We start from the raw sequence: 18,308 nt of genomic DNA, 5'->3' as shown, positions 1-18,308 counted from the left end.
AATGACGTCCGTGCCAACACGCTCTTTTCTTTAAATTCTTTGGATATATTTTAAAGAAAGCAATAATAGAAGAGCGTCCGCCTGACTACACTGCTTATTCAACTGTGCGCCTTTTATGTTTAAACGGGTCATCAAGATATCGAACACATTTAATAGTATGAATTCAGGCAGTGAGGCTTTAAGTGGTGTTATTCCAGTAATGTGGAGAAAGTCTTCTAGAGGTCATCTTGGATAAAGCTTAGTTATTATCGATAAACATTATTCTTGCAATATTTAAGAGATTATAACAGGCTAACTTGTTTAATACAAATACTGCGTTTGAAAGCATTGGGCACCGTCAGGGCCAGGGTTTTGCTTTAAGAGGGGGGTGGCAAGGATATTTTTGAAAATGTAAGACAGTTGACGAGGAAACGTTAGCTATTAAATGTTGGTAACAAGGGTAGAAACTGGTAAGGTTTTTGTCTCGTTTTTCTTTGGATGAGTGGGGGGGGGGGGGGGGGAGGGGGGATGGGGGGGGGGGGAGAAGATGGTACTTCAGGAGTTAAAAGAAGCACAGGTGTGCCTTCCTCAGGGTCCGCCATTCGCACAACACATGACAAGAGAGGGGCATCACTTTACTTCACAGGTTCGGTGAAAGTTCCCAGGAAATTTTTATCAGATGAAACCCTGCTGTAAGAGGCTAGGTTCTACAGTATTTTCTGTTTGTTCGTTTCCTTGCATATTGCAATTTTAGCTTTATGTATGGGAAAGGGATAAAGACGTTTTCTATATTTAATGGAAGAAAAATACCCGGAATAACAATGAGAAATGTGAACTTTGTGTAGTAATATGCCCTTTTGCCATGTTTGGAACATCAGCCAATACAGCCGCGCACACATAACTGATTTGAAAGAATAAATAAATTGATCAAACGCGTTAGTTTTGGTACGTTATACCAGTTTCACTTCACTGGAAGCACCTGCTGAAAGGTGAGGATCATCTGCAAATTCTGATATACCGATTGTTCTTTCATCTTATGATTTAAAAGAGACAAAAAGGTTCTCTTATGTCACAGTTTTGGAATCTTTGGTGAACATTTTCTTGGTTTGTAGTTTTACTTAAAGTGCTAAAATATCAATTTGAAAACTTTAATAAGCCCATATAGGCAACTTTTCAAAACCATATTAAATTTTATTCTTCTATTTTAAAAAAATTATTGTTTAAAACGTTAAAAACTACATCTCGCAGTAAGAAAAACCGTGGACAAATTTACGTTATTATGTCCATGGGAAAACTAACTCAGTCGTCCGCTCATTTTGTGTGACGAGATTATTTATTATGCTTAGTGTATAGCCGCGGGGATTATGCTACAGAACTGGACAAGGGTCAGGGGTCACGCCCTGCGGCCACGCTAGGGCCAAAGGCTAAATAGCTGAAATATGCTTTTATACTGACCAATTGTGCCTGGCGTGGCCACCTAGAGCGAGAGTTCAGCTTCATTATAGAACAAATATTACATATTACTAGCGAGTCAGTGGACTGAAAGTCTCTAAAGACTTAGTAAGCATTTTGCGTGCGAAGATAATACCATCATTTATTGTATATGAGAATGCGTTAATGGCTCATTTGGAGAAAGAGAAAGAGAGATTTTGTATGTCGTGTGTGTGTGTGTGGGGGGGGGGGGGGGGGGGGGGGAGAGAGAGAAAGAGAGAGAGAGAGAGAGAAAGAGAGAGATCAAAGCGGTCATTTAATTTTTTTTGCAACTTAAACACTGATCACTTTTAAACGGCAATACTGTATCATTTGGTTATTTACACTATTTAAAAGCAGATGTTGGTTAGTTATAAGCATTGTAATGTTAAGAAAAAACATTTTGCAAACAGACGAAAGAAAGGGAAACCGTCACATTTGGATAGGCGGATAGACGAGTGGGAGGATGGACAAACATAAAGACACGAAGGTATTCACTGTATATATGATGTAGGAACAGACAGATAGACAGACAGACAGACAGGCGTACAGGTAGGAAGACAGGTACAGTAAGTCTGGTTAGCAGAAGGACAGTAACTCACACAAATTGACCGACAAGAAACCAATAAAACCTACCCTGTATACTAAAATACTATTAGGGCTTCTCAACCCGGCCAGTAAGACTGAAGACTTTAAGGGTCCATGAATCAGTTCTCTACTCTCGGGAGAAGACTAACGAGACATCAGTCAAAATACGAGAGATCAGAATACTAAGTATCTTAACGACACTATCGTTTTACGACAATGTTAGGGACCATTCCCAATGAAACTACCGTTCTACGTAGATCTATCCAACTCCGTGGGGACTCTCGCTGAATACAATCAGTTTAATAGATTAACGCACCTCCTCCTGGGGTTGAGTACAATACACAAAAGCTGATGATTACACGTGGACAATAGGAGGAGCGTTAATCTATTTAAATTCAGCGAGAGTCACCGCGGAGTTGGATCGATCTAAGAAAAACGATAGATTCAGTGTGATTACCACCCTGCTTTACGTGCTGCTGAATAGCTGCTTAAACTAATGACGTCATTAGAATAGCCTCACGTGCCTCATTATGACGGCATCATTTATTTCAAGGCGGCTATCATGAGTGTGATTGAATGGGGCGTTGAAGCCAGACACTGCAGTGATTTGAAAGGCGGTGGCAATGATATGCTGGTATGTGTGGGGGTTTTACTTGTATACAGTGTGCAGTATTGTCTAATTATTTGGTAGAAAATGAGAAGATAACAGCCGAAATCCAATTTATGCATAAAGAAATGCATAACAACGCCCCTACACATATCATACACGTAAAAACCGGATAACTGATATTGATAATCGTTCCCATATTTAAACTCGATGCATAATGCTAGGTGTCAAAATCCAGAGAAAAACTCGACAAATCCTCTCTTTTTTTTAAATTCAGACCATGGTACACAACAAAAGTCGTGTGAATATTGACCTTTATTTTAGGTGTGGCATTTGTAAATGTTTTACTTGCGGGTTGGGACACTGGGCTAAAATGCTGCGCTTTGTTTTAGTCGACAAATATAAAACAGAAGACTTTGGAAGTGTATTGCAGTACATAGAGCCAAGTAATAGACAGATATAAAGTAGTTAACTTTAGAATTGACTGCAGTATAGAAAAATTACTTGATTTTGATTTGTTTCGCTTGTTGCACTGCAAGATAGGACAGGAGTGGTATCTCCGACCTAAGGGCGCGCTGGGGGGGGGGGGGGGGGGGGGGGGGCTGGAACACTGTGACCTCCCTTTGATGCTATATTGATTTTCCATACTGGCTGACATACCTTGTGTTTGGAGTACGTCTCTTTAAGTTCCATATCTATAGACATCTTCTTCTCTTCAGTTTTCTTTTAAAGGAAGAAAGCGTTTGTTTACATCCTAACGTTAACTGCATAGTGTAATGCTATACCTTGCAATTTTGTCGATTTCTTAAGGTGCGTTAAATTTGTCATACTTTAAAGAAATTAAACGTATGTTAAATCTGTAGCTGGATTTAAAGACATGCTATGAGACGATGGTAAGGGAGTTTCGATAATTTCCTGTTTTAAAGAAAATTTCAATTTTTCTGGAAAAAAAAGGGGAGGATAAGCGTTGTCTTGTAGCTGTACCGCATCCTTCGGGTTTAGATCACCATTTGGACGGGCTGCTAGAATTCGCGCAGCAAGACTTATAACATGCAGACACTGTCAATGTATCACGTACACAAAGCTGATTTGCACCCCTTATTAGGAAAATAAAATGACACTTAACATTGAACGTGTGATCTTTACAAGTAAGATGAGACAGAAACGGCAGTGCCTATACAGCGCACTCAGAGTCAACATACTTTCAGCGTAGATAGAGAGAACCGAGAAAATCAGAGGACAATTAAATAACATTTAGTCCGTTTACATTAAAAGTAAGATGAGCTGCACTGATAAGATGAGAGTAATGGTCGTTTATTCAGGAGACTACACATTCCATCTGCCAGTCAGACTGTACTGTTAACACTATAACACTACCTGCAGTTCACCTGTCCACATTGTTACCTGTTGATGGTAACTTCTCTTGCTGGCGGTTAACGTTACTGAATATCACCTGTGTTTATTTGACATCGACCTCCAGCTATGGACCAGCCTTGGAGTAAATACAAATCATTAGAGGTACACGTTGAATAAGGGACAGTTAGTAGCGTAATAAGCCACGGATTAGCTTCATTGTGTTGGTCGCTGCATCAAAAGGCCGATTGAAATAGTGTACTGTTAGTTTGGATGACTGAACAAATGTTTTTGTTTACTAAGGAAGCAGTGCAGCTAAACTCTAACGCAAAGCTGGGTCCGTCTTCGTGCTGTACGTGTCTATATTAGGGAGCCAAGTGTTGGCATTTGACGTGGACAAACACCTAAATATGTAGACGGTAGAAGTGGTCGTAGTTAGACACTGGGACAGTCTACCTCATACAACGTTTCCTTAAACACAGTGAGTCTACAGGTGGGACGCACGTGTTCTCGCCAACGGCTGACCAGCAGGTAGTTATACACGTTTTTTATTTAGATAATCAAGCCAACAATTTCATCAGCTGTGTTGTGCACTCAGAGTTATTTCCAGTTAGTGTGTCAGTGTAGACCGAGACACCTTTATGAATGAGGCTACAGGTGTTACACAGCATCTACCTCGCAGTGCGGTTAGTTCTCCCCCCCCCCCCCCCCCCCCCCCCCAGTACACTTATTGTAAGACACTGAAAATATGACTAGTAATAACTTAAATTTTATCTGTTATTTGAAGGTACAATTTCATGGTTGTCTTCTCCAGTAACAAATACGTGTACATGTTGTATTTCTTGACTAACTGTAAGTTATTATAGGCATTTTACAACTTGCAATGCATGGTTGTTATTAAAGACTGCTCCCAATTACATGCTTATTCATAATGGAATGATGAACATTTTGCTATCTTCGTGAATTTTTATCGAAAGTAGAGAAAACAGTGTCAGTACTTTGGAGAGTTTACGTGTATCCACATGCTCTAACATAAGCCCAATACAAGCCAGAAGACAAATGACGAATAGTTCCCCGAGGAAAATCGTCTCCTGTCTCCGAGTACAGTGAGGTTAAAGTTGAACCACCCCGGTGCGTATGATTGTGTTTTCTAGTTTGAAGCGACTGAGGGTTTCTAATGCTGCAGGACGGACAACTGCGGACAGCAAAACACCACAAATCTTGGGGCTGACACACAAGTCAAAGCTTGCCTCACACACTATTACGTAGGCCTACATTAATATTGTGACTGTTTGTGATTGTATTTGGTAGAACGCATGGAGGCCGTGTTGTTTGCTGCCGTCAATGACAGTTTTTATATCTATAGAATGTTATGTTGACTATTAGTGAATGCGGGACCAAGAATCATTGAGTTTTTGTTTTTGGGACATTCTCATAAAAGAGGTAGAGATCCCCAAAACGGTTTTATAAATAGTAATTATGTTCAACATTATTGGAAAGGGCACACTTTGGTGTTAATGGGAAGTAAGTGAAGTTTCCAGTTTTAATCTTATTTGCTATAAGTGCCTTAATGTCTATTGTATGCCTTTAAAGAAAGCTTCTCGTGAATCTCTTTATGTAGCGCCCCGCAATCGCGTACAGGTTATTACTTTGCAACTTTGCTGACTGAAAGGAAAAAAAATGAACAAAGAACCAAAATAATTGTAGTTAAGTGCAATAGCACTTCTTTGCCAACGGCAAAGGATAACAGATTTTTCATTTCACTGAGTTTTGTTTAACCTCGGTACCATAGCTCTCAAACAAACTACTCGGATTGGTGTTCACGGTTGATTGACTATTAGAAGAAATGCTATCCATTCACCTTAACACAATACAATGTTGGTTGTAATTTGAGGAGGTATTTAGAGGCCACCGTAACTGTGCAAACACACCCCAGCGCGCACTGAAGTATGTCCTTAATAAATTACTGTGTTCACAGAGCGAGACTGACGCGTGATGTGCGCAATTTCTGTGCAATGCTTCACACGCAAACTTTTTTGAAAAAAAAAAAAAAAGAAAAAAACGCGATGTTATTTCTATAGTCCTTGGAAGTGGCTGGTTTAGAAAATCAGTTGCCAGTATTATCCATACAAAATGATTAAAATATACAAAGCTTGTAAAACCAAAGGTTTATTTAGTAAAACAGCCATGTGGTACATTGACACAGTTATCATCAAGTACACTTCAAAATCCAAAGAAAAACGTGCGTTTGTTGATGTACTTGTCTGGATGCGTGCTAAATTTTATCTTTGCTGAAAATGTCCAGTTATCCTCCTTTTTTCTTAAAAATAACACACAAACTATCAACATCTGCATAAACATTAACAGATTCCAGACCCCAATAGTTACAAAACATTGTATAAAAAGATGGTATTCTGTTGTTTTCTCACGCACAGTTCCCAATGTTGTGATATTCAATAACTCTCGCGGTAGCTGGTGTAATTCACATTCGGTGGGTGGCTTGGAGCGTGATGTTTTCTTTGCAATAAAAACATTAAAGTCACGCGATCATGACCAGGGACCTGAAATCAGCGAGGGCACAATATCAGGGTGACAGGACACCGTTATACTTCGGTCCTGACCGTCAAAGAATAACCGAGCCTGCGTCTTCTGCAGGGACAATCTCTTGGGCCGCCGAGCCCCGGTCGGTTTTTAGTTGATTAACTCCAAACGTTGGTACTTCCAAACTGTCGTAATTTATATCTTGGCCATTGTCTCAATGTAAATTTAGAAGAGAGTTTGCACCCATGATAAACAACATGGTGATTCCAATGCGAGAGTCACATGGGCAAAAATGAAACATAACAAAAATGCGCAGAGACGTGAGCTATGGCAGGCATAGGATACTGCTGAAGTGAGGGGGCAGATATGTGTGTGTGTGTGTGTGTGTGTGTGTGTGTGTGAGAGAGAGAGAGAGAGAGAGAGAGAGTACAATAGGCCCTACTTAACTGAACACTGAGATAAAAAAAGGAATCAACAGGGATGGTATTTTCATCTTAAGACGTAAAAACCAACCGCGTCACTGGTTCTTAAATCTCTATCGTACCGCTGAACTCCAGGCAGCTACCGACGTGTCCGTTTGACGTTAAAACACCGCTGTTTGATAATGATATTCTTGCTGAGAGTTTAAGATAATTTATCAAGATAGTATGTGAGGTTGTCGAACGCTTGGTGTCTCCTGTCCTTCAACACCGCATGGGCCTGAGAAAAGCTGTTGCTTTACGAGAATAATAATAATAATAATAATAATAATAATAATAATCTATTCAGCTCATACATAGAACGTACATTAGAAGTGACTTCTTCACGAGCAGCTGAAAAGATGACTTGTACTAGATCAGGATGGAAAGAAATATTTTTTCTAATAGAAACTGAGGAGGAAAAGGCATAGGACTTAAATACATAATTAATACATAGGATTTAAATACATAATTAATACATAGGATTTAAATACATAATTAATACATAGGATTTAAATACACAATTAATACATAGGATTTAAATACACAATTAATACATAGGATTTAAATACACAATTAATACATAGGATTTAAATACACAATTAATACATAGGATTTAAATACACAATTAATACATAGGATTTAAATACACAATTAATACATAGGATTTAAATACACAATTAATACATAGGATTTAAATACATAATTAATACATAGGACTTAAATACACAATTAATACATAGGACTTAAATACACAATTAATACATAGGATTTAAATACATAATTAATACATAGGACTTAAATACACAATTAATACATAGGACTTAAATACACAATTAATACATAGGATTTAAATACATAATTAATACATAGGACTTAAATACACAATTAATACATAGGACTTAAATACATAATTAATACATAGGACTTAAATACACAATTAATACATAGGATTTAAATACATAATTAATACATAGGACTTAAATACACAATTAATACATAGGACTTAAATACACAATTAATACATAGGACTTAAATACATAATTAATACATAGGACTTAAATACACAATTAATACATAGGACTTAAATACACAATTAATACATAGGATTTAAATACATAATTAATACATAGGATTTAAATACATAATTAATACATAGGACTTAAATACATAATTAATACATAGGATTTAAATACATAATTAATACATAGGACTTAAATACACAATTAATACATAGGATTTAAATACACAATTAATACATAGGATTTAAATACATAATTAATACATAGGATTTAAATACATAATTAATACATAGGATTTAAATACACAATTAATACATAGGACTTAAAAACTGCTGTCAGATAATGCTAACTTGCTCTTATACCCCAAAAGTTCATGTAACCCACCAAAGCAAAAGGCACAAAAGAGAAAGAAAAAATAGTGTCACGATCATTGGTAGACAGCAGGGGAGAGCGTGACCTCAGTGAACGGCCTCTATCTCATTATCAGACGTCCTAGCACAACCAGGAGCCATTGTTTTCTTGGTTAGGAAAATCTAACTCGGTGGTTAGGCGAGTTATCGCTTTATACCGATCAGGGATAGATTTCTCCTTTCCTGTGCTGAAAGGGAATCAGGCCGAAGTAGAACTATTTTAGAGCATATCACAAATGCTGTGCGAGGTGAAAATGAACGCATAACTTCGTTTTCACCTTTGAAAAAAGACATTTTTATTGAGGTACAAGGTAGTGACGAGATTAAAATGAAATTTATTTTAAAATCTTGCTTTTCATTTAACTCTGTTACATCACAGATTAGTGCTGGTACAGGTACACTAAGTGATTACCTCCAGTCAGGATACATATCCGTTACCTGCAGTAACATATCCATATTGTAGTGAGTATCCATAGTACAAATCTATTTTACTGGACATATTACCGCGCAAGGAGATGGGAATTATCTACCTCAAATCACGGACAAAATATGACGCAGATATTTAATCATCTGAAAAGAAAGCGTTGTCTGATTTATCTTAAGCAGTAAACAGGTGTTGGATACCGCAAACTAAAAGTGTAGCTGTTGGACGGATCAAATGTGGCCGTAACTTCCTTGTTCGAGATGATCCACGTACATTTTTTGTACACTGAAAACAATCTAATGTACTAGATACCAGACCGCGTTAATTCAGGCAAAGCAGGCGAATGTTTGGCGTGGAATGCCCAATCTTTTATTTCATAACTCAACAGTTTGCTTGTTTCACACCAAAAAGGTCGCGACGCTAATATAATGTGCCTTTTAGTTGTCATTTGCTTATGTGCAAAACATCTTATAAATCGTCCTTAGAGGGCAGAATAAGAATAATACAAAAAATAATAATTTCTCACAACGATTGAAACGAATGTCTTTAAACACGGTCAGTGAATCAACACCCTATATGTGACGCTACCTGCTTCATTTGCAAGGTTATTTCATTCCAATGTTATAAACTTTCATATCTTTTCCTGGTATTATAAACAGATCATCATATTTATCATCAGCTTGAACCAGAACCAAGGCTGTGTCTTAGACGGTCTCAAACGGTCCATCTTGTTCGCCAGCAGGTGCGTGCGGTTGAACAATGTTACCACTTTGTTTTGGCGTCCCGTCGGAGTTGTTGTGATACTTAGATGTTCTTGAAGTGCAGACACTTGAGGTCAAGAGGCTGGAGAGGCTCTGGTTTATGGACGTGACCTCACCTTCATTAATGGTGCTGATTGGTAGATCTCAGGTGAAATTATGAAGGAAGTACTCTAAAACCGGCAGCTGAGAAATTTGTTAAGTAGTAACTGTTGCGAACCGTGCATGATACTGGAATCAAAAATACTTTATCGGTTTTGGGGGGGTTTCAACAAAATTCTCATATAAAACTAACAATCGAGATTTGACAAAGTAGAACAGAAAACTAAGAAACCTTTTTAAAGTTAATACATATTTTAAAAAAAATCTTTTTTCTGTATTCATAATCTTGTGGTGCATTGAATACATTCGTTACTAGAAGTCATTACATATGTCACTGGTGAACCAAACAATGCTCTTTGCAGATACACATAAAAGATCTCGAACTGCTTGGAGGAATAAAATGTGTATCTTCAAATAAAAGTGCTGACCTTGCATTAGTTCCTTGTGGCTATAGAGCTTTTTGACCATGCCTCATTTGCCGCTAGCTCTTCATTACATTTGCGGTTATGTATCAGACTAATAAGGAAGTTACCGCGATAACAGTTCTGACTTGAATATCAAGCTGGGTCTATACACAGACTTTGACCCGAACCGGTTCGTATCTTAGTCACCAGACGACCGAGCAGCAATTCACGCGTTTAAAGCCCAGCAGCATGCTGACCTAGCGGTCCCCCATAGCTTAAAGGTTATCAATGGCGGTTAACGCACTGGGTCGCAGGTATGTGAAGGCAGGTGTGCTCCGAGTTTCCAATGACCGTTGACTTCTCATTAACTGACCAATTCATTCTGTTTCAGAATTTTGGGATGTCACACAAAACTTGAATTCTAAGTGTATCGGCGTACGTTTTGACCCTTTTCTTCTATCGACAGGTCTTTCCAAAGAAAGGTGACACTTGTTGTGACATCATACATTTAACAACTTTAATGGGAATTTCACTAAAAAAACCCCTTATCATCGACTATTTATGTAATGCCATTTTTAAATAGGGTTTTAACTGGAGGTAGCATTTTTAGATCATGTCGATACGGTGGTCGGTTATTAAGTTCGGAAATGTCAAGAACACGCGGCAAACACATGTGCCTTTTTGTGGAATGTGTAACCAAAAATGTACGGGGTCTGCAGCAATATTGTCTATTGCCCGAGGCTTCATATGTGAGAATGTTAGGGTGAAGAGGATGGACGATGAAAAAAAGGACTTATGAACAGATGTTGCTGAAATATTTACATTATGCACGAAACAAGCCTCTAAATATACCCCCATTGATCTATTTTGGTTGAAAACACAACAAGCCAGAAGTGTCTGGTGGTGCAACATTTTCTTTTTTTATTCGCTCAGTAAAGGGTAGTATAGAGGTAGCAAAATACAACAAGTGGAGTGGAAACACAGTGATAATGGTTGGCTAGAGAAGGAAAATCTAAATATGACGTCACAGTAAAATGTCATTCCCCTCTGACGTAATCTTTTTAGGTACAATGTATGACGTCAAAGTAACATACCACGTGGGCCTTATTTCTCAGAGTATATAATGCGTACCACTTCGAGAGGTTGGCTGTTCGAATCTTGGATTGTGCACGTGATTTTAATTTAGAACAGGAACTTACTATATATCATTATTAAAAATTCCATAATCCAAAGGAAAAATGAAAAGATATAATTTTGCTTTGTCCAGTGAATGGAATGAGGCAAGAGGGAGTCACCTGAAAATTCAGTTATGTGAATGGTACACGCAAAATAATTTGATTAGTATGAACACCCAAGAAAATCTTTTGAGAGATATGACAATTATTGAAGATGGGCCTAGATTAACGCAAATAATCGTGCAAGACTGCCAAACGACAATTGCTAACATGCAAGTAGATTCTCTTCACCCCACGTTCATTGGTAATTGAGAAAGCGCAGTTCCTTCCACGTGGCATTTCGCACTAGCAGCGAACAATTTAACTTAACAGTTGCCGCCCTTTGCTCAAAAAGAAAAAAAAAACATACAAATATCTTTAACACGAAAACCATCATAAAATCTCATGGCAGAGTTGTTCTCACCGCCAGCCTCTTTGTCGACACCTTAGGCTTTCACCGCTTTCTTCACGGGCAATAAACAAAATGGCACGATTACCGCTCATAACCCGGTTCCGCTACCTAAGCGGACGTCTTCGCGATGGTGAGCGGTTAGGTTTTCAACGCCGGTGGTTCACGAGATCAGGAGTGTTGGAACATCTCCCAGTTGCTCTGCCAAAGAATTACCAGACACGTCACTCTGGTCGTGTTTGCACCTGGTTTAACGCAAAACTTTTTGGGCTTAAATCCGAAAACCAGGCTCTTGTCTCAACCTCTCCCCTGCTTTATTCTTCGTTTGTAATCCATGGCAATAATCACCGTAAAACCTGCGAAATGAAGGAATAAGAATCATTTTACAAATGAACAAAGCAAACATTTTTGTCCTGTTTATAGTTAAATAAGGGTGACATGATTATTATGCAAAGATGAATACTACATATTATTCAGACCAGACTTTCGTCCCACCATTACCAAGCCAATTTTATCCAACAGCAATTCGACTTTTAATGAGCATTATCAAACATCATTATGTTCATATAACTTTTTTAAAAACATGACTTTTATTCGGGGGAAGTGGGCATTTATGGGCAAATTGCAGTAATTGCGGTAATCCAATACCGTGTTTTACTCCCTAATCCTTATATGATTAAAAACAAGAGTAAAATATTTGGATTCGTTACAGATATTTGTGACAACTCATTAAATTTTTGCCATGGTAGAGGTTTTTATTTCGATTTTCCTTTCTTCTGCTATAATTTATTGAAAAGTTACAGCAGAAGAGGTAAAAAGGTGCGAAAGACGGGGGATTGCCTCGATAAACAATCTTGTGTGGTAGTAAATCTACAAGACCAAGTAATTTAAGTGCATGAAATGTTTATAGTTGTGATTTATTGATTGCAACATAATGTGCACAGTCAGGTTGTATATCACAATACGCGTGTGTTATTAACAGTGTCTTGGTATAAAACCTGAGGCTCAATGCCTCCAAGGTGCTTCATTTACCTGATTAACTAACCAGGTCATTATACGTATTGTATTGTAGGCAATAGTTCTTATGATCTCAGCTAGGGTAAATTATACGGTTTTGCTACTTCCAATGTTACCCCAGCACGTCTCTTAAATATTTGAAGATTTAATGCATTCTGTAAATATGTTTGCTTTCGTTCCGGGACTTGTTAATACAGCAGGGGTCACGAGCTGTTCACTGACTGTAGTCGTTTACTAATGCTCGGTCATTGTAAAAAGAACAACTTCATGAGCCCTGGCGCTATCTTTTCTCAACCTTCATTTGCATTGTTTTGGCCCTAATTTTTTTTTTTATTCTTTTTATTCAATTCTTATTTTTTAAAAAATAAAAATGCAATCACTTGGCAGTCTGCAGGCTAACTGGCTGCAGAGCATACCTAAGAAGATGTTCTGATTATATTTTTAAACTCGCAGTAAGATAGCAAACAATCTCTGTTCGTCTGTTGCTTTAACATTTCATGTTTTAGGTCGGTGTCGTTGGCGAGTCCAGAATGCTGCTAACAAGGGGGGTGGGGCTCATATACTGGCGAGTCCAGAATGCTGCTAACAAGGGGGTTAGGGCTCATATACTGGCGAGTCCAGAATGCTGCTAACAAGAGGGTTAGGGCTCATATACTGGCGAGTCCAGAATGCTGCAAACAAGGGGGTTAGGGCTCATTTGGAAAGGGGCAGGGGCAGTATTGCATCCCTATGGTGTTTTGATTCATGTATTTCTCCATTTAAAACAATATACCTATTCGAATGGTTCTTTTAATTGTATTTGTATCTTAATTGTCGCCGTAATTCAACTTTCATACTCTTATCTTCCAGTTTCTTGACGTCAAGGCGGCCATGATGAAGACGGTGACAATGATGACAACTCTACTCTACAGACTGGGCGCCCTCCTCTTTCTCCTCTTCTCCCTCTCCCCCTCTATTACCTCAGGGAACAGACTAATACGGACAGAAAAGGGGACCCTCAGGGGAACTGAGACCGTCGTCAACGGCAAGACAATAGATATGTACCTTGGGATCCCCTTCGCTGAACCCCCAGTGGGGGACCTGAGGTTTAAACACCCCACGCCCAATAAACCCTGGACTGGGATTTTAAACGCGACAAAACATGCGAACACGTGTATGCAAGGGGAGGATAACACGTTTGGAAATTTTACCGGGTCACAGATGTGGAATCCCAATACCCCTGTGAGTGAGGACTGCTTGTATTTGAGTGTGTGGGCCCCCAGGACTAAAACACCGAGGAGGAATCTAGCTGTGCTTGTTTGGATCTTTGGTGGTGGTTTTTACAGCGGTACCTATACTCTAGACGTTTATGATCCAAAGTACCTAGTAGCTGAACATGATATTATATATGTTACTATGCAATACAGAGTAGGATCTCTAGGCTTCTTGGCTTTTGGTCACCCGGAGGCGCCAGGAAACGCTGGCCTCTTTGACCAACTTCTTGCTTTGTCTTGGATTCAGGAAAATATTCACCATTTTGGGGGAGATCCAAGGAACGTGACACTGTTTGGTGAAAGCGCTGGAGCAGTGAGCGTGAGCATGCACCTGCTGTCACCACTGAGTCGCGGGAAGTTCAGTCGCGCTATCATGGAAAGCGGTTCGGCGAATATGGATTGGGCTACATACTCCAGCAAAGAGGCTATGTTAAGGGGTCTACAACTTGCAGATCTTATGGACTGCAAGGTTTCTAGTGATATCAAAGAAATTGTTGAATGTCTAAGGCAGGCACCAGCTGAACATTTCAAGGACATGGAATGGGTCACCACAGGACCAATGCAGTTTCCCTTTGTCCCTATTGTAGATGGCACTTTCTTCACTGAAAGGCCGCAAAAGTCTCTAGAAGATAAAAACTTCAAACACTGCCCAGTTCTGCTGGGGAGTAATTCGGACGAGGGTTCGTATTTCACTATCTATGAGCTTCCACAGTATCTCAACCTAACGGAACGTGGGGCACTGACTCAAGAGCAATTTTCAAATGCCGTAAATAATCTATTCTATTTCTACCCTCAGTTTCGAACGACGATCAACAAATTCGGTTTGGAGGCTATTAAGTTCCAATATACACATTGGCTTAACCCGGACGATGCGTATAAACATCTGGACGCCGTGAATGATGCTATTGGGGACTGGCATTTTCTCTGTCAAGTGAATGAATTCGCGGATTCGTATGTAGAAGCGGGCCAGGATGTCTACTATTATTTTTTCTCACATCGGTCTTCCCAGAATCCCTGGCCAAGATGGATGGGTGTCATGCACGCGGATGAAGTGAATTATGTGTTTGGAGAGCCCCTGAATCCTGCTTTAAAATACTCTGAAAAAGAAAGGGAACTTAGCAAACAAATAATGGAATATTGGGTGAATTTTGCAAAAACTGGGTAAGTGCACCTTTATCATTTTCATTTAATCATAAAACTACTTTTAAATGTGTAGTTGAAAATTTTATTTCACGAAAAATAACATTGAGAACTCTCAGATAGCACTTTTCTCTACCGCGGAACGAGGAAATAACTATCCGAGTTTCAGTTTGAGAGAAAAGCAATTACTCTGGCGTATGAATATGGACCAGACAGTCAAACCATGAAGACATGATAGTGCCTACTACCTTAGGCAATCCTAGTTCTCATATAATACTGAAATTATGTGCACAATCCTTTTGTATTAATTTTTTTCTGATGGCAAAAAACAAAAACATTTCAAAATTTGTTTCTTGTGTATAGTTCTACTGCGCATGACGATAGGTAATTCACTGGTTGGTGGTGACATTTGTATCCAGTGAATGAAGCAATTTACTGGAGCGTCATCAACAAATTAAAGGTTAAGAAACGTGAGAAAAGACCAAATGAAATTTAAATCGAGTTGGATGGGAAATATCTGAAAATGGGCAGTCATTTTGTCCGTTTTATAAAGTTTAATGCTGGTTACTTTAGAAAGGAACATCAACAAGTATTTCAGCCCCCGATAGTGACGTTGGTGCACGCGATCTATAGCACGTGACGCTTGGTTGCCATGGTTTCTTTGTATAATTAAGTTTACGCTTGGTGCATGAAATATTGTTATCACACTCCGATTATGTCGCTATCAGGACATATAATTTCCTTTTTTACAATGTTGAATCCGCAGGACTGTATCTGGCCTTCTAAGGAAAAATGTCGGGTTAATACTCGCTGAAATCACTTCATTTGATTTATGATCGAACGAAATGAATGTTTTCAAACCCGGTGCGTGGTTGACAAATTGTCACCCTTTTTACAAACGCAGAGGTGCCGAAGCAGAAAATTGCGATTATATTTCTTTTTATCTGGGGCGGGATTTAGGCTTTCGTTGTATCCGAGTGCTGAGTGTTATGTTACCAGCCCCGGGCGGGGTCAGATCTCTGCTTTTGTGTTGTGATACAGCGTGACGGAACTGTCCCCGGGGTTACATGACAAATGTTTGGAATAATAGTATCCAGTGAAACAATATTTATCTTTATAGTTATCCCCCTAGGGACATTTAGCCTTACTATTAATTACACCTATTACAAACATACCCTATCCACAGGTTGTGGTGGATTTTTGAACCCCTAGAAAAAATTCTTTTCGCATGTTGGATTAGCCACAATAGGAATAGGCGTTGTTTTGTGACAAAATGAAGCTATCTGAAGCTATCTGTGATATCGATGATAATTGTTTGTACTATGGCTTTGATATTTCATCGGGAAAAAAATTACATTTGGATGTTGTGGGTACAAGAATAGAATACAATTCTAATAAGGTGACATGTCGGAGCAAGGGTTTGAAAACTGGAAACCCTATTTGTGTACATTGTTCCGATTATCGAAAATAATATCAAAACCCGCTTCACAGAGAGCTTATATTACATATTATTTAAGAAGGAGAGCGAAAGTCAGAATTTGTTTCTTTTCCAATGTGTGCAGGTCAAAACACACTCAAATGTAACATAAAAAATTGAGGCAATATCCTGATCACCAGACATAGCCACACTGACTTATCTGTTCAAGAACTGGATAAATGGTAATCATCATAAATGAAACGTGTGAACTTTTTCAGATAAAAGACAAACAAGGTGGAAAACGTGATATTATGAGAGGTATGCAACGTGTAAGAAAACGACCTCTTGTGAGGAAACCGAGGATTATGTTTTCGTTTTTCCACCGTGTTGCATTTCATACTATAGCTGTAATACACACGCACACGTACTTTCTCTCTCTTCCCGTGTCAAATTTGTAAAACAACAGGAATAAGAATGCGGTTGAAATGATACCTTAAATCAACATGAATTTTCAAAATAAAGAGCAAACAAAGTAGATCCAAACCTATTTATATGAATGTACTCGCCCACAATGCTAGAATCAGCCAAATGCTTATCTATCGAGTATAAGTTACCTGTGAGTTGGTTATTAATCCACACTTCAGCGTATAATGCCTCTCAGGTTGTCAGGAACCATGTAGCCACTACCGGGCGGGCGGGCGGTGGGGGGGGGGGGGGGGGCATGTTTCACAAAAGAGAAAAAGTTGTTTTTTTTTTCAGGACAACAAATTTTGCCGTGTTTCAGACCCAAAGTGATTCACATTTGTGACCAATTCACAAGGCATTTGTTTATCATATTTAAGTGGCCTAATACGTGTGTGTCCCGGTTTAAAACAGTTCAATTTTCTTGGACTTAAGAGGGCTACATTTACATGTAACAAAAGAAAGGTTTGCAATATTAAAATTTAACTAACAAGGATGTAAGAATTTGATGTTGACTGTCAAATATTGTTAATGCGCCAACTTTGAAAGGGGTGAATGTGCTCGAAAATTAGTTTTTCTAGCAATCGCCAACCAGGAGTAACAGAAGCTTTACGCACTGAGATAATAGATACGAGCCACACTGAGATAGTAGATACGAGCCACACTGAGATAGTAGATACGAGCCACACTGAGATAGTAGATACGAGCCAAACTGAGATAGTAGATACCAGCCACACTGAGATAGTAGATACCAGCCACACTGAGATAGTAGATAAAAGCCACACTGAGATAGTAGACACCAGCCACACTGAGAGAGTAGATACCAGCCACACTGAGATAGTAGACACCAGCCACACTGAGATAGTAGGCACCAGCCACACTGAGATAGTAGATACCAGCCACACTGAGATAGTAGATACCAGCCACACTGAGATAGTAGACACCAGCCACACTGAGATAGTAGACACCAGACACACTGAGATAGTAGATAAAAGCCACACTGAGATAGTAGACACCAGCCACACTGAGATAGTAGACACCAGCCACACTGAGATAGTAGACACCAGCCACACTGAGATAGTAGATAAAAGCCACACTGAGATAGTAGATAAAAGCCACACTGAGATAGTAGATAAAAGCCACGCTGAGATAGTAGATACCAGCCACACTGAGATAGTAGATAAAAGTCACACTGAGATAGTAGACACCAGCCACACTGAGATAGTAGATAAAAGCCACACTGAGATAGTAGATACCAGCCACACTGAGATAGTAGATAC

General features: G+C 39.0%; 1 protein-coding gene across 8 annotated transcripts in view; it reads left to right on the top strand.

Annotated features, from left to right (window-relative positions):
- LOC106172662 (acetylcholinesterase) overlaps positions 1-18,308 on the top strand; it is a 70,324-nt gene that overhangs the window by 30,108 nt on the left and 21,908 nt on the right. For 3 of the 8 annotated variants that reach the window (XM_013553464.2, XM_013553463.2, XM_013553465.2), the window contains one exon: positions 13,606-15,170. In XM_013553464.2, coding sequence (XP_013408918.2) covers positions 13,627-15,170 — 1,544 coding nt within the window. In that variant the 5' untranslated portion in view covers positions 13,606-13,626. The other 5 variants (XM_086997238.1, XM_013553466.2, XM_013553461.2 and 2 more) reach the window with 5 other exon arrangements.

Source organism: Lingula anatina, chromosome 10 (genome assembly GCF_051362555.1).
Source record: "Lingula anatina isolate TDL-2025a chromosome 10, LinAna3.0, whole genome shotgun sequence".
Lineage (NCBI taxonomy): Eukaryota > Metazoa > Brachiopoda > Lingulata > Lingulida > Lingulidae > Lingula > Lingula anatina.
This window is presented reverse-complemented; position numbering and strand designations above follow the sequence as displayed.